This window comes from Procambarus clarkii, chromosome 64 (genome assembly GCF_040958095.1).
Source record: "Procambarus clarkii isolate CNS0578487 chromosome 64, FALCON_Pclarkii_2.0, whole genome shotgun sequence".
Classification (NCBI taxonomy): Eukaryota; Metazoa; Arthropoda; class Malacostraca; order Decapoda; family Cambaridae; genus Procambarus; species Procambarus clarkii.
In genome coordinates, this window is record NC_091213.1 from 5,212,275 (window position 1) to 5,226,603 (window position 14,329).

Sequence of the window (14,329 nt, forward strand, 5' to 3'; positions counted from 1 at the left end):
ATATCAGAAATATTCCAATGAGAAGCATTAATATAAACAATATATATATAAAACATGGCAAGTTAATCGATAACCAGTTACAAATATATATTTAGAAATACTTGAACCATTATATAAAAGAATTATGAATTACAGTAATTTAGTATAATAAAAACTACATAAAGTGTATAGTTTTAAGAGGTAGTAAAGCTTGTGGAGTAAGTATACATGTTGAAGGTAATGACGTCACGTCCGGGCGAGGAGCGAGTCCTTCCCAGCGTCTGGCCCGTCAGGTGAGCACCTCCCCTCCGCCTCTCCCGCTCCTTATATCTCTCGTCATCTGAAATACTGTTATATTCTCCGTGTTAAAACCAGACTTATCGTTGTCCTTTCACATTGCAGATTAATATCCCGGCAAGATGCGTGCTAAGGTAAGTGAGATTGTGGCATTTAAGAGTTAAGATGGGGTCTCCGTGGTAGGGTTGTGTGCGGCATGTGCTTCAACACGCGAGGTGGGAGGCTGGTGTCTGGGGCTATGGTGGCTCTCGGCAGCATGTAGCAAGCTGGTAATTGTTAGTCTGGTGTAGTGGCTGAGCTGTTTTGCAAGAGTTTAATGCGTTTTAGTGGTTTTGCAAGAATTAAATTATTTATAGTGGGTACGGGGAAAGTGTTTCAAAAAAAGCTTTTTTGTTTTAATTGTAAAATCAACATTGTTAGGCTTCTTGCTTTTAAGTGGTTGGGCACCATTTCTCCCCCACCGTGCTATCTCAAATCCTTACTGACCCCCCCCCCCTCCAAGTGCTATATAGTGATGGCTTGGCGCTTTCCCCTTTTATAATTGAAAACATTTTTATTTGGGGTAGGAACTTTGTATTAGGGTAGAGGTGGTATCCTGAATACTGTAAGTCTACCTTTTCATGTGCATTTATCACAATATTAGCCTAACATCATTCCTGTGTCTTGGGTCTGGCTTCCACTGTATCGTCTGGGTTACAATTCATCTCTTATTAGGTTTGTCACCCACTTTACACTTTTTAATGCATTCCATTAATGCACAGAATATTCTTTCTTTCTACAAGACTTGTTTTAATCATGCTAAATAGTTGCCCTGTGAACACCCTTGATGACTTGGTATATGGTAATTATCTCAGACTTTGGAGAAGATTACAGTGGGTATAGTAGTGTTACAGGTGTTCCTTACTTGTACCTCTTTGTACCATGCCTCCTGGAGTTTCTTCCCGGTACAGTAGTGACTAGGGAAGGGGTATGCTTGAGCTACACGTTGTTTTAGATTCGGTTACTCTGAACAAAAGTTCAAAGTAGCACGGGCTATGGTGAGCCCGTAGTGAACTTGCTGGGCACAGGAGTGGGGCTGTAACTCGAGAGCTACACATTACATTGGTGTGATGGGGGCTAGAGTGCTTCCTTATATTTCTTGAGGCAGCTGTGTGGCCAACCTAGCATGGACCACAATTGTTTGAGCTCCAGGAGTGAGAATTTGTCGTCCTTTCTGGCTTCTCGTTCCCTTGGATTTATTTCCTAGTTTTACATTTGCTTACTCTAGTTGCAAATAGTTGGGGGGGGGGGTTCCAGCTCTTCCTGTCTTAACTTTATGCATTAATGTGGACAAATTGAGTGAACAAATCTCTTGAAATTTACTTATATATGGAAACTGGCTCGGTACTGACTGGTACTCCACTGATCTTTCTCCTTACATTAATTTACTAATAAAATGTGGCAATCCTGGGATGTCTGGTCCCTCTTCTGCATCCGTGGTGAAACTGATCTAACACCATTATTCTAATTGCTCTTTTAGTTTATTGCTGGTAAATTGCTAATAATATATGTTCATATATACATTGTTAAATCTCTTTAAGTGCTGCGTGGTCTTCCTAAAGTCTAGGTAACCCCTTCCCCTTTGGTCAAGATAGATATGCATGTCATGAAATCATCAAACTCGTCCAGTTCAGGGCTTCAAATGTTGTATCTTCACTTGTTTAGGATGCATATTATGAAGGATCTTGTTACCTCTTGTAATTACTGTATCTAAGGTGTAGTTACAGGATAATGCTATGCTTGCGGTTCATCTTGGATTATTCACGTCTCGTGGCACTTTGGTGTGACTTTACCCTCCCTCACCTCGCTTGGTTGCATAAAATCCAAAGTTCTATTTCCAGAGGGATTTCTTTTTTCCAGTTTCCTTAGTCTGAATGGCTTATTGTACTATAAGTTGCAGGTTTCAGACCTTTGTCTATTTTATATCTTGGTGGGCCCCCTCCCCCTACTTTTTATTTTATTTTTTCAACCCACCCATAGTTTGGCCCAGTGTCCATCTTGCTATAGGTAGTGTTTAAATATGGTTGGTCATTAGGTCTCTAGAATCAAGTGGATTAATCTCTTTTTGCTTTAGGCGATGCAAGCAAAGCTTTACAAAGCTAAAGTGTTTGAGTGGGTATAAGAAGGGGATATTAATGAGGTACAGTATTAAGGTTGAGATGTGATGGAACACTAAACAATAGATATATATTGGATAAGATTAGGTTTAGAAAACCTGGGGTAAATACTGGTTCAGTAAGAATCGTGTCGATTTGTAGAACAAATTGCCCGCTAACATAATAAGTGTAAGATCATGTGATTGTTTACAGAGTAGGTTTGTGTAGGTATGCAAATGTTTGGGTGGGTATAAATAGGAGCTGCCTTGTATGCTGCAGAAGGCCTATTTAACTTTATTTTTGTATATTTATGGTCCATAGTCTGGGGGCTTGAATTTCAAATTAAAAATTATGGCAGTTCAGGTATCAAAGCTAAATATGATTTATAAAAAAATATTGGATGTAGGAAATGACTAAAAAAATTGTCTGGGATGAGTAGGCATCATCTGCTCGATACTTGCTTGATGGGGGTTCTGGGTTCTTCTTCCCAAGGCCAGGCTTGAGGGTTCGGTCCACTAGGCTGTTGCTTGCAGTGGCCCACATACCCACCACAGCCCGGTTGGTCCAACACTCTTTGGAAGACATTATCTAGTTTTCTCTTGAAAATGTCGACCGTTCTGGCAATATTTCTTATGCTCGCTGGAAGGATGTTGAACAACCGTAGACTTCTTTATACAGAAGTTATACAGAACTTCTCTTAAAAAAACAATCTAGTTTTCTCTGTCCACAGTTGTTCCGGCAATATTTCTTAGTCGCTGGGAGGACGTTGAACAACCACTGACCTTTGATGTTCAGTGTTCTGATTGTGCCTATGGCGCTTCTGCTCTTCACCGATTCTATTCTGCATTTTCTTCAATGTCGTTTACTCCAGTATGTTATTTTACTGAGCAGATTTGGGTGGCCCTCCAGTATTTTCCACGTACATTATTTGATCTCTTTCTAGCGAGTACATTTGGACAGCTTTGAGATGATCCCAATAATTTAGGTGCTTTATCGCGTCTTATGCATGCCGTGTGTGTTCTTTGCACTCCCTTTATTTCGGCAATCTCCTGCTCTGAAGGGGGAAGCGAGTACTGAGCAGTACAATGGGATGAAGATGGGACAGCACAAGTAATTTGAAGAGTACAACCATTGTGATAAGATCCCTAGATTTGAAAGTTCTTGGAATCCATCCTATCATTTTTCTGGCTGCCATAATGTTTGCTTGGTTATGCTCCCTAAACGTTAGGTTGTTGGCAGTCATTATTCCCAAATCCTTTAAATGTTGCTTTCCTACTATGGACAGATTTGATTTTGTACCCTGTATTATGAGTTAATTTTTACCGTATCAGAGTACCTGGAATTTATCAATGAGTATCCAGCTTTACCAATTATTCGCATTGACCTCATTTTGTGTGCCATCACTCCATGGTCACATGTATCGAATACCTTTGCAAAATCTGTCTATACCACATTTGCATTTCTTCTAATGCCTGTGATTTTTATTGTAATGGTAGAATAGCTGAGGCATGATCTTCCGCTCTAATTCCATGTTGGCCTGGATTGTGGATGCCATTGGTTTCTGTGAAACTAGTGACCCGACTCCTAATCACACTCTAAAATACTTTTTATGTGGGACGTTAGTGCGACTGGTCTATAATTCTTTCCCAAAGCTTTGCTTCCTCCCTTGTGTAAAGATCATTATTTAAATGTATATCAATTTAGACCTTTTTTCAGTTGTAACAAAAAAATGGTTGTACAGTTGTGTAAAACCTCATAATTTGTAGTGTTAGATGCTTGGGTTGAATCTGATAAATATTTCATTGTTAACTGCATAACAGCTCCAGGTTGGATTTTTTATCAAGCTGGCGTTCCAAGTGCAGAGAATAACTAGGCAGTTGACATGTTCCTCCTTTTGGGAGGCTAACATGCTGACCTTCCTAATAGGCTTTTTCCATTTCATTTATATTGAGTAGTGTGCATGTAGTGTCAAAAACAACTCTGCCGTCTGGGATTGAGTATTGCTAAAGATCTTGGTCTTGTCATTTACTAGACATGGAACCCTTATTTGCCACCATTCCTTAAATTTTAGTGCTATTTAATGCTGCTGTTCAGTTCTGTTGCTTAAAAAGTTGGCATTTTTGATTTATGGACATTCTGTGCATTGCTCTTCCTAAGATGACGGTACTTAAAGTAACTGCAGTTGTACAGATATGATTAACCACCAGAAAGTACATTTGTATTAGGTTTGAACTAGAAAAATAAATGTTCCTAATAAAATTGCCTATCCTAGGCCTAATGTGCTAAAGTTTTTTTTCTTATTTACAGTGGAGGAAGAAGCGTATGCGCAGGCTGAAGAGAAAGCGCAGGAAGATGAGGGCGAGGTCAAAGTAGACTTCCTTTTACCCCTTTGCAAGGTACTATATTTAACTTCAAATGTTGAATTGCTCTCTAATATCCTACAATAGTAGTCTGGGCTTGTTCCCTTCTGATTCTTATACCATCCCACTTCAACTTGATTAGTAGACACTTGTGGGTTAATCATCTTGTTGCTTTCCATTTCCTCTGCATCTTATCACGTCTGATGTTTATTTCTTTACAGATGAATGCTGTTGCCGATACTTCAGTTTCCCCCATTTTGCATAAATTTTAATAAACATCTTAAAGGGTTTAGTTTGTTTCATTATTCATGTTTTTATTGGTCTTGTGCTAGCTCTTGCAGAGCTACCATTGGGTAAGATTTTGATAATGCTATAGATTGAGTTACTAAAATCTGTACTTTACTAAGAAACGATTTAAGTCTAATTGTCAACATAGTTTGGTCTGAAACTACTGTACACTACCTAGGGCATCATAGTTCCTTGGGGAATTCTTAATCATTCAGATTTTTTAACTCAATCCTATAAACCTGATTGTGTTTTAACCAGCCCATCCTCCTGTTTTTGTAGTACTTGCAGATAAGAACAATATTACATATACCGTTATACAATTTGACACGTTTACCATTTAAACAGGATGATGGGTTGGTTTTAGCAAGTGTATTTTGATGAAATTTCTTCGGAAGTTACAGAAAAAATACAGCGTATTTGCAAAGATTGGATTGCACCATGTACTGTGTAATAGAAAGGACTTTAAAGAAAAATCTTGTTCATGATGGCTAGATACTCTGTACAGCAAGGGTAACTAAATTACCTATGCGAGACTTTTTGAAAATTTTCTATTGGCTAAATATGGGCAGCGAAGATTGTAATTAATTTGCTTGGGTTTTATACTTTGTTCTTGACAAAACACGAGGGAATATTTTTTACTATTCCTGTATAGTTAAAATAGTTGTGGTTAAACAAACTCTTTATATTTGGAAACAAATCTATTATCGGTAGCAATTGGAAAGAAAACAAAGCTACTAGTTGCAATTGCCATATAACAAGGTAATTAAAATATATTACATAACATGTATTGAAGCCTTCTTTACTTTTAAGGGCTAATTTATTGGACAGTACTTTCACTTTGCCTTTGAGCATATCTAGCAAAACTAAAACTCTTATATCCAGCAACAGCTGCGATAGTACGAAAGGTTAGTCTGTACCCCGCAAATGTAAAAAGGGACCGTGCAGTACCATAATTTTACATTGTACCTTCTCGACTAGAGCATTTATAACAAGGAGTTTCCCATTATAACTTAAATTGCTAGTATTGTCAACTTTACGATGTTTAAAATTATCTTTAGCTTCAGTAGACTTTTAACTGTATTTAATTAGCATGCAGTTTCAAATATAGATAAGAGCTCGATGTACAAAAGTTGGGGGCCGTAGCTCCCCCTCCCCACAAGAACAATTAGGAGAGTACTCTTAATATTTGAAACAATTCAATCTCGCGCCTATTTTGGTTTTAATAGGTTGTGTAAAATTAAATTACGGCGGTAGTTTGGGCTCTTTTTAAGTGTTAAACCTATATGAGATGGCAGGGTGTGCGGGTTTCTGTCCTGCAGTTATAATGTTCGTTCATGAGGCTGTAACTGGACCAGACGTTCACTGATCTCCCACAGCTTCTTGGCCACACCTTCGTCCTTTACCAACGAAGAACACTCGGCAATCTGAAATTGTTGAATCATTGGAATAATTAGATAAACTATCTGCTTAAAGGATAAATCTCCCCACTCTCAAAATACATCGGCTGTAACATTTTGTTTATATATTTTTTCCAAATCTCAACCTTGTAAACGTATTCTAAAGTCACTAGAGATCTCTTTATAGTTATTTATTTTTACAAACCTTTGTATCTCGATATTATAACGTAAAGGTTTTTCAGTCTTAAAAGAACCCAATGAACACTAGAATTTATTTGCCATTGTTAGACTATTTTTTTTTACAATTATGTTTGCCACAATCTTTATACTTGCTTATATTAATCTATATATATGAATAATTTTAATTTAAAAATTGAAATATATCACGCTCTACCCTAGTACATATATGCAAGTAGTTACCTAATTTATAATCGGAAAGCCCTCTTATGTTGACTGATCTGCAAATTGTTGTAAATTCTCTGTATAACTTCAAGAACTTGCCTGTCATATTACAAAGAACGTCACATTTCGATCGTATGCAATACATAAGGCCAAAAATTCTTAATTAAAAATGGAAGCGGCTCGCGAAAGTGACGTACTGTCTTTTCTGTTTCGGGTCCTCTGGTAGGTTAGAATACACCTTTAAATTTACCGTTTTCTTGACAAACCTTGGAGGACGGGCTGCAATAAGTTTCCTAAACGCTAATTGTTCATGGGTTTGCGGGTATGTGTAACATCAAATAGTAAATAAAATACTGTACTTTCATCTTAAATATATAAATACACTAGACAATTTGTGCTCTTAATTGTTCACAATTCTTGAAGGCGTGTACATGGTCAACCGGTCCGTAAACCTCTCAAAGATTCATAAAGAATATCTAACAATAAAAATGGTCCTTTGTCCTGTAAACACATTTTAATTTTGGGTTAGGTACCTTGAACGTCAGATCCTCTGAACCTCTCAAGAGTATATTGCACACCTTGGCACCATGGTGTCGAGTTGAACTAACCTTGCAGTCTTGGAAGTACTGGCCAGATACGTTCTTCAGTTCATCTGACGCCGCCAACATTATACTTGTCTGGGCGCCTTCAGTGCTGCTCTGGAATAATTAGAAGTTTACTAAGCATCTCTAGCATAACAGTAATAAAGAGCCTTTGAGGGCTATTAAGTCGAGGGTACTAGCATTTTAAAATAATGACAAGGATCGTACCCCTACCCTGCAATAAGGGGGACGTCGCTCTACCGACCAGTACAAAGTCAAAAACCCTAATTGGAAACGGGAGGGTTTGTATCTAGGTTCAGAAGATAGATTAGCACTGCTGTTGTGTAAGTGTTTAAAACGCATTGTGGGGCATACACAGGAGAAATAGGGTTAGGTTTGGTGTTTAGGTTAGCGTTGTGGTTCGAACAAAATTTGTCAGTGAAGCACTTGTTACAGAAGTGCTGGAACGTCATCAGTTGGGTCGTGTGTAAATCGATTTTCATTCATAACACCTGGGGGTTTTGCGGGTGGATGCAATCACTTGTGGGTCTTTGTTTGGAGGACGGGCTGAGGAATTGTGTGAAAACCCGATTGGCCTTCGGAGAAGCTTCGGGATCCTAATGAGGGCAGTAGCACTCCAGGTTGCAATTTTTTTTAACCATGTGGTACTGTTGGCTAAGGCGCAGCTGGGAACATCCTGTGCGTTGGTTCGAACCCTCATCACGGCCCTTTTGAATTTGTTCAAATCTCAGGGTATTTACACCATGAATAAAGCAGAATACACCTCTCATTGTATTGTCAAAGATTTCTCGATTTGTATTAATCTTATCAAGTTGGATGGATCTTAAATATATAGCAGTGTTTTGACATTTATGGCTTCAGCGGGTAGGCGGTTCTGTGGGTTTATAACCCTATGGGTGAAAAGCACCCCATTTGCTGTACAACTATTTGAGATTAGTAGATTCCGACTCTGAAAGGTCCTTTATCAATCTGCAACAAGGTTCTGTTGTTGATTTGATAACTGTGGTGCACATTGTTATTCCCCATATGCAACACCTTGCATTTTTCGATACAAAAACTTTTCCCAGTCTTCCGATCACTTGTGGAGTTCATGTAGATCTCTATCTTTGTACAAGTCTCAACATCGTTGTCACTTCCTACTATAGCTTAGTGTCATCTGCAAATTTTATGATGTGATTTGTAATACGTCCTTAATGTAAATTACAAAAAGGGTTGGCCCCAAAATCGACCCTTGTGGTATCACATTTCTCCAATCAGATTCATTTCCATTTAGGATCCGGCTTGGTGCCTTTTTGATAATTACTTACTTCCGTTTAGGACGATCCTTTGCTTCCTTTGTTTTAACCATTGTTTTATCCATTCTAGTATTATACCATTTTTTTTCCAGGGATATTCCAATGATTCTGTGATTGTTCTTTCCTTGTCAGTCTTTTATGTGGTAAATTATCAAAAGCTTTAACGAAGTCCATGTAAGCTACATCTATGCTAAGTCCTTTGTCTAAATAGTTGGCTACAGTTTCCAAAATTTTGAGCAGGTTTGTAAGGCAGAATGTATTTTGAACAAACTCAAGTTGCGTTGATTTTACAAAATGTTCACTGCTGAATGATTTCTTCAATTAGGATTCTCTCCCGTCCTCACAATTTGAATTTTAATATTTATAAATGATATATGTAAAAGATGGTACATTTTTAATAAAAATAAATAAAAAAGGACAAATAATTGTTACCTTGGCATATGTTCGAACGAAGAGTTTGACGAAGAGACCATACCAGACCCGTGACGTGAAAACCTTGAAGATGTCAGTGTTGACTACCCCAGGGTGGAGGCAGTTGGCTGTCACTCCTGCTGGGGACAACATATGTTGGTCAAGGCTGCGCTACAGTCTAGGGCTAGACATCTTTTAACGTTGTTTTATTACACTAGACATCACCTCACTCCACCATTCTCTTCTGCCTATTTATGTCCAATACTTGACCTGTAAAATCACTCCTTCTGAAGATGTATTAATATACGAAAGTACTTAAGGAAATTCCTGTTTCAATTTTCCTCCGTGGTCTGACACTGTTACTAGACATCTATATATGTCACCATTAACTTGTCACATTGTTTTAAACGTGCTAATGTTTCCCTAGATTCCAATATAATTACACATTTCTTCTTTTATAAAGACGAACAATATATTTGTTAAATAAATTATTTGTAAACAACGCAAAATTTGAACACTGGGCTTAAAGGACACACATGACAAAGGCTGACTAACCTGTTCCACTAAGTTTCCTGTCAAGTTCCTTCGTAAAGAGAATATTCATGGCCTTAGAAGCACCGTAGATCTCCAGCGTGCCCAGTGGCCTATCCAACTGAAATTTGAGGTCACCGTCCAAGTCCAAGCCTTTGACGTCCTTGACCCAGATGTGACCTATTGAGGTAACGGTCACCACACGGCCGCCTGCCTCCTTAAGGTTCTCTGTGAGACGGTAACACTTTTAGTTTCTGGAATAGTGACCTAAACAAGCGCAGACGATGAGTCACAATAACGTGGCTGAAGTATGTTGACCAGACCACACACTAGAAGGTGAAGGGACGATGACGTTTCGGTCCGTCCTGGACCATTCTCAAGTCGATTGATAATGGTCCAGGACGAAGCGAAACGTCGTCGTCCCTTCACCTTCTAGTGTGTGGTCTGCTCGACCTAAACAAATGTGGGATGGGGGGAAGAACTGGTGGAGAGGCTTCATCTGGTGAGTATCTCTGAAAGCATTCATGCAGGGATGTGTTTATGGCATTTATGTGACTGAGTAAAGGGTCTTATCCCAGGCAGGGGGAGACGTATGGACAAGTCTCCTTACACCCATTGCTCTGTTCACCAAGCAGTGATTAGGTACCTGAGTGTTAGTCGACTGTTGCATCCTGGGGAATAGTGAAATGCTGCACATAAAATATGCCGCAAGGTAACCCGTCCTCGACTCAAATTCATTACATCCAGCGGTCGACCCCACAGACTCATTCATAAATTGCTGTTCATTCAAAACGGGAATCTTCTCAAATATAAATTATTTTTATAATATATTAGCATACTGTGCATATATAGGCATAGGTTAGGTGTTTAGGTTCTGTTGGCAATTATTTGTATTTGTAGTACGTGGGTGAAGCATTTACAGCGTTGTGATTCGAACAAAATTCCTCAGTGAAGCACTTGTTATGGAAGTGTCCGAGTGTCATCAGTTGTGAGTCGTGTGTAAACCGTTTTTCATTCATAAACACCTGGGGGTTTGGCGGGTGGATGGAATCACTTTTGGGTCTTTGTTTGGAGGACGGGCTAGCAAAGAGTGGGCCGGAAGGTTCCTGAGTCCCCCCCCCCCACCAAAAAAAAAGAGTTCATGCCCGAAGTCAAAGAGTGGGTTCACGCCCAAACAAGTTAACTACAGGTGTGTGTATGCTGCGGACGGTGGGGGGGGGGGAGTAAGGTACTCACGCATCAGCAGGTGTGTGAGCAGGAAGTGTCCAAGATGGTTGGTTGCGATGGTCAGCTCGTGGCCGTCACTAGTCAGCTGCTGAGGAAGGTCAGCCACTGCAGCGTTGTTGATCAGAACATCCACCTGCCCACAATTCATTATCATTAACTGACAATCATTTAACTTAAGAATCATTTAACCTATTACAAACTCTGAAATCACAATAAGAATTTGTATAGCTTGCATGTGTTATTAATATTACACAATCAACATTATGTACAGCCTAATGCTAGGGATATATACACTGGGAAGTGTACCCCATTAATCAGTGTTTGGTCCTGGCAAACTTCACATCTAAAGTATACTTACTGGCTGGTCAGTAAACTAATGTCACTGCCTTAATAACCCTGGTGAAACTGATAGTCCCAACGCCAAACGAAATCAAGCTTGTTACAAATAATTGTGGATATTACAATTTAAAAGTTATGCCCAATAAAACAAAAGTAAGGTTAACTAGTGGCATAATAATCCTAAGGTTACAGCAGCAATGTGTTGAGGGTGTGTGTGTGCCTATAAGGTTGTCGGAGCATAGGCCTACCTTGCGTCCATGCAGGTTCTTGGCAAACTGCCTGACGGAGGCCATGGAGGAGACGTCCAGCTGAGCCACCTCCACCTTCCCTCGCCACCCTCCACTCATGATATCATCTGCAACACAGATACTCTAGTATTTTTAATGAAATACTATTATATAGTATGTAGTAAGGAAGACTATATACTTGTAAGGAAGTGTACAAGTATATATTTCAGCGAAACATGCTCTGTATAACACAGAACAGACAGGCTCTCCAGCATATATTTACTCAAATGAGTTCTGGAAAATGACTTCCATTGTACACTTGATATACACTATATGTGAGGCTCAATAAAAGTGAGTAATTACTTAGCTTGGTATGAGGTTGTGTATGAGGGTGAGAGCCTCACCTCTAGCAGCGTGGGCCCTGGTGGTGCTCCTGCAGGCGAGGATGACGGTGGCGCCACGACCAACAAGGTCCCGAGCCGTCTCCAACCCGATGCCTGTGGAGGCCACCCCAGGAATGTTCAACTTCTCTACTACGGGTTGAGTTTGTTTCTCGATGTCTATTTATACAAATATTATCCATCTAATGAAGCTAATACTGTGTGAAAATCCATCCTACACGCGAAGAAATTTGAAATATAAATTACCGTCTTGACAGAGAGATTGTAAATAAAGGTTTCAGTGCCAGAGAGCGAACGGATAAAGGCAGACTCCATACACAGCTTCAAATGTATTTTTGACAGGCCGGTATATTGGCTGGGGAACATGTACACCGTAGCCGACTGAGAGTGAGATGGTTAGGCATCCCTACCTATAGGTTTCCATGGTAAGGATACCTATCTCAACCCCTTCAAGAGGCTACTATGCAGTATAAACTCTAGGACACGCAAATACAGCTAATAAAACATTATACAATTATTATAATATCTAAATAGATGAAATTCGCTGCCATCTGTATATTAACAATGGTCTTTTGCATGAATAATATGATTAATGCTGACCTTTATTGGCGCCAGTGATGACGACGGTCTTGCCATCCATGGACTGTGGAGAGCGCCACCAGGGGTAGCGGAACCTGTTGATGCCCCACACCAGTGCCCCTAGAGACGCCCACCCCACCAGGCTCCACGGCGGCACCACAAACCACGACACTAAGTACACCACTAGGTCCAGCATTTCACCTCTCGTACCAGTGAAAATTCTCTCTTAGTTACAGCCTACTGTCGCAAAATTTCAGATGTAAGAGAGATTTCAGTAACGAGGAGCGAGCAGGGCGAGGTAGCCACGTGCAGGAGTGGAAGACGACTGAAATGTTCACCTTGGGGGATGGTGGGGTGTGGCTGATCTTCAAGACTTGCTCTCTAACACGTTCTTTGTCGACGTCTTCTAGTTGGCCTTGGACAACCTTTTTGTTCATAGTGTGTTTATCATGGCTTACGTCTTAATGGTAAAATAATCTGGGTAAGGAAGGGGTTGGTGTCACTGTGCTGGCAAGTCATGTGCTGGAAATTGAAGCTTATTAGTGATATTTTAGAATATTTAATTATGTTATTATGAATACGTTTAGAGTTAGGATGCCGGCTCGTATATGGAAGGAATTTAAGGAATCATATTAAATTACTATTTCCTTAATATTCTCATTGCAATATATTTAAATATAAATTAACGTAATAATTAATAATCAGGTTAGATTTCCCTGGTTTGGTTACCTAATTTGAAACAGGTTGTAGTTCAGTATGTAGAACGCTTCGTCGCATTGACTTGATACATAAAATTCGAACATTTCAGCAATAAATACATGACAACTATTGAAAGTTATCCGTGCCACTCGGCAAAGATTTTGCTTTGGTTTTCGTACAATATCTTAAGCAGCTTCTGCGGTGTTGTGGCTACACCCTCGTACACTGACTACTGTACACAAATGTGCATAGCAGAAGTGTAGCATAAGCGCCATTCACCTACTTCTTAAATATAAGTAAAGCTAATCACTAGGTAATAGACTTAATTTAACGAACACAACAAAATAGAAATACCGTTAACTTTTGAAACCTGCAGGATAAGCTACTCCCACTGAAATTAAAACATACATCAGGTGAAGGTCCTGACATCATATATAATGAAATGTTAAAATAACAGAGAACCTCAATATTTTCCTAATTATCAACACTATAATATTTAGAAATTACCGCATGCTTCCCTCGGGACTGTAGAACAGCTATTCACATATCTATTAGAAAAACTGGTAAAACTGGACTGAAGCCGGCAGATTCCTAGTTTTTATTTGAACATTCCATACTGCTCGTCTAATGGTGTTTAGAAGCAACATCAGTATCTGTACAACGCTATTTCAGTACAGGAAAACGGAAAGAATGCAGGCCTATTAACATCGTTACATTCACGCATACAAGAGGCACTCATAGAGTCTAAACAAGAAGCACTCATAGAGTCTAAACAAGAGGCACTCATAGAGTCTAAACAAGAGGCACTCATAGAGTCTAAACAAGAGGCACTGAAGTCTATAAGAGGTACTGGAGTTTATACAAAAGGCACTGGAGTCTACAAAAGAGACACTGGAGTGTATACAAATGGCACTGGAGTGTATACAAACGTTACTAGAGGATATACAAATGGCTCTGGAGTCTATATAAGATACACTGGAGTCTATGCAAGGAACACTGGAGTCTATAAAAGTGGTATTAAAGTCAAGACAAGAAGCACTGTAGTCTTCACAAGAGACATTGGAGTTCATACAAGTGGCACTAAAGTCTATGCAAGTGGCACTAAAGTCTATACAAGTGGCACTAAAGTCTATACAAGTGGCACTAAAGTCTATACAAGT

The 14,329-nt window shown here is 39.4% G+C and overlaps 1 protein-coding gene and 1 long non-coding RNA gene across 3 annotated transcripts; one reads left to right on the plus strand and one right to left on the minus strand.

Moving 5' to 3' along the window:
* Positions 1 to 172: 172 nt before the first annotated feature.
* On the plus strand, positions 173 to 5,060 carry LOC123768930 (uncharacterized). Its single transcript, XR_006774166.2, has 4 exons — positions 173 to 272; positions 382 to 410; positions 4,719 to 4,807; positions 4,993 to 5,060. It is a non-coding gene; the product is annotated as an uncharacterized lncRNA (long non-coding RNA).
* A 678-nt stretch (positions 5,061 to 5,738) lies between these two features.
* On the minus strand, positions 5,739 to 13,079 carry LOC123768928 (retinol dehydrogenase 12). Of its 2 annotated transcripts, none has more exons than XM_045759764.2 (8): positions 12,492 to 13,079; positions 11,895 to 11,987; positions 11,512 to 11,618; positions 10,934 to 11,057; positions 9,722 to 9,925; positions 9,188 to 9,306; positions 7,467 to 7,556; positions 5,739 to 6,483 (listed from the first exon to the last, which is right to left on the minus strand). In XM_045759764.2, exons 1-8 carry the CDS (start codon positions 12,664 to 12,666, stop codon positions 6,379 to 6,381), a joined length of 1,017 nt encoding a protein of 338 aa, XP_045615720.2. In that variant the 5' UTR covers positions 12,667 to 13,079; the 3' UTR covers positions 5,739 to 6,378. The 2 variants fall into 2 exon arrangements, with proteins under 2 accessions (XP_045615720.2, XP_045615721.2); XM_045759765.2 differs by having other exon boundaries at positions 9,188 to 9,303; positions 12,492 to 13,069.
* Between the last annotated feature and the right edge of the window lie 1,250 nt (positions 13,080 to 14,329).

Bases quoted from the DNA above. Each gene is read 5' to 3' on its own strand.
- LOC123768928 (XM_045759764.2), bottom strand. From the start codon at position 12,666: ATGCTGGACCTAGTGGTGTACTTAGTGTCGTGGTTTGTGGTGCCGCCG. The intron at 9,307-9,721 runs GTTAGTCAGCCT...TGTTGTCCCCAG, and splicing joins CAGGAAACTTAGTGGAACAG to CAGGAGTGACAGCCAACTGC. The intron at 6,484-7,466 runs GTTAGTTCAACT...CAACAATTTCAG, and splicing joins AGTACTTCCAAGACTGCAAG to ATTGCCGAGTGTTCTTCGTT.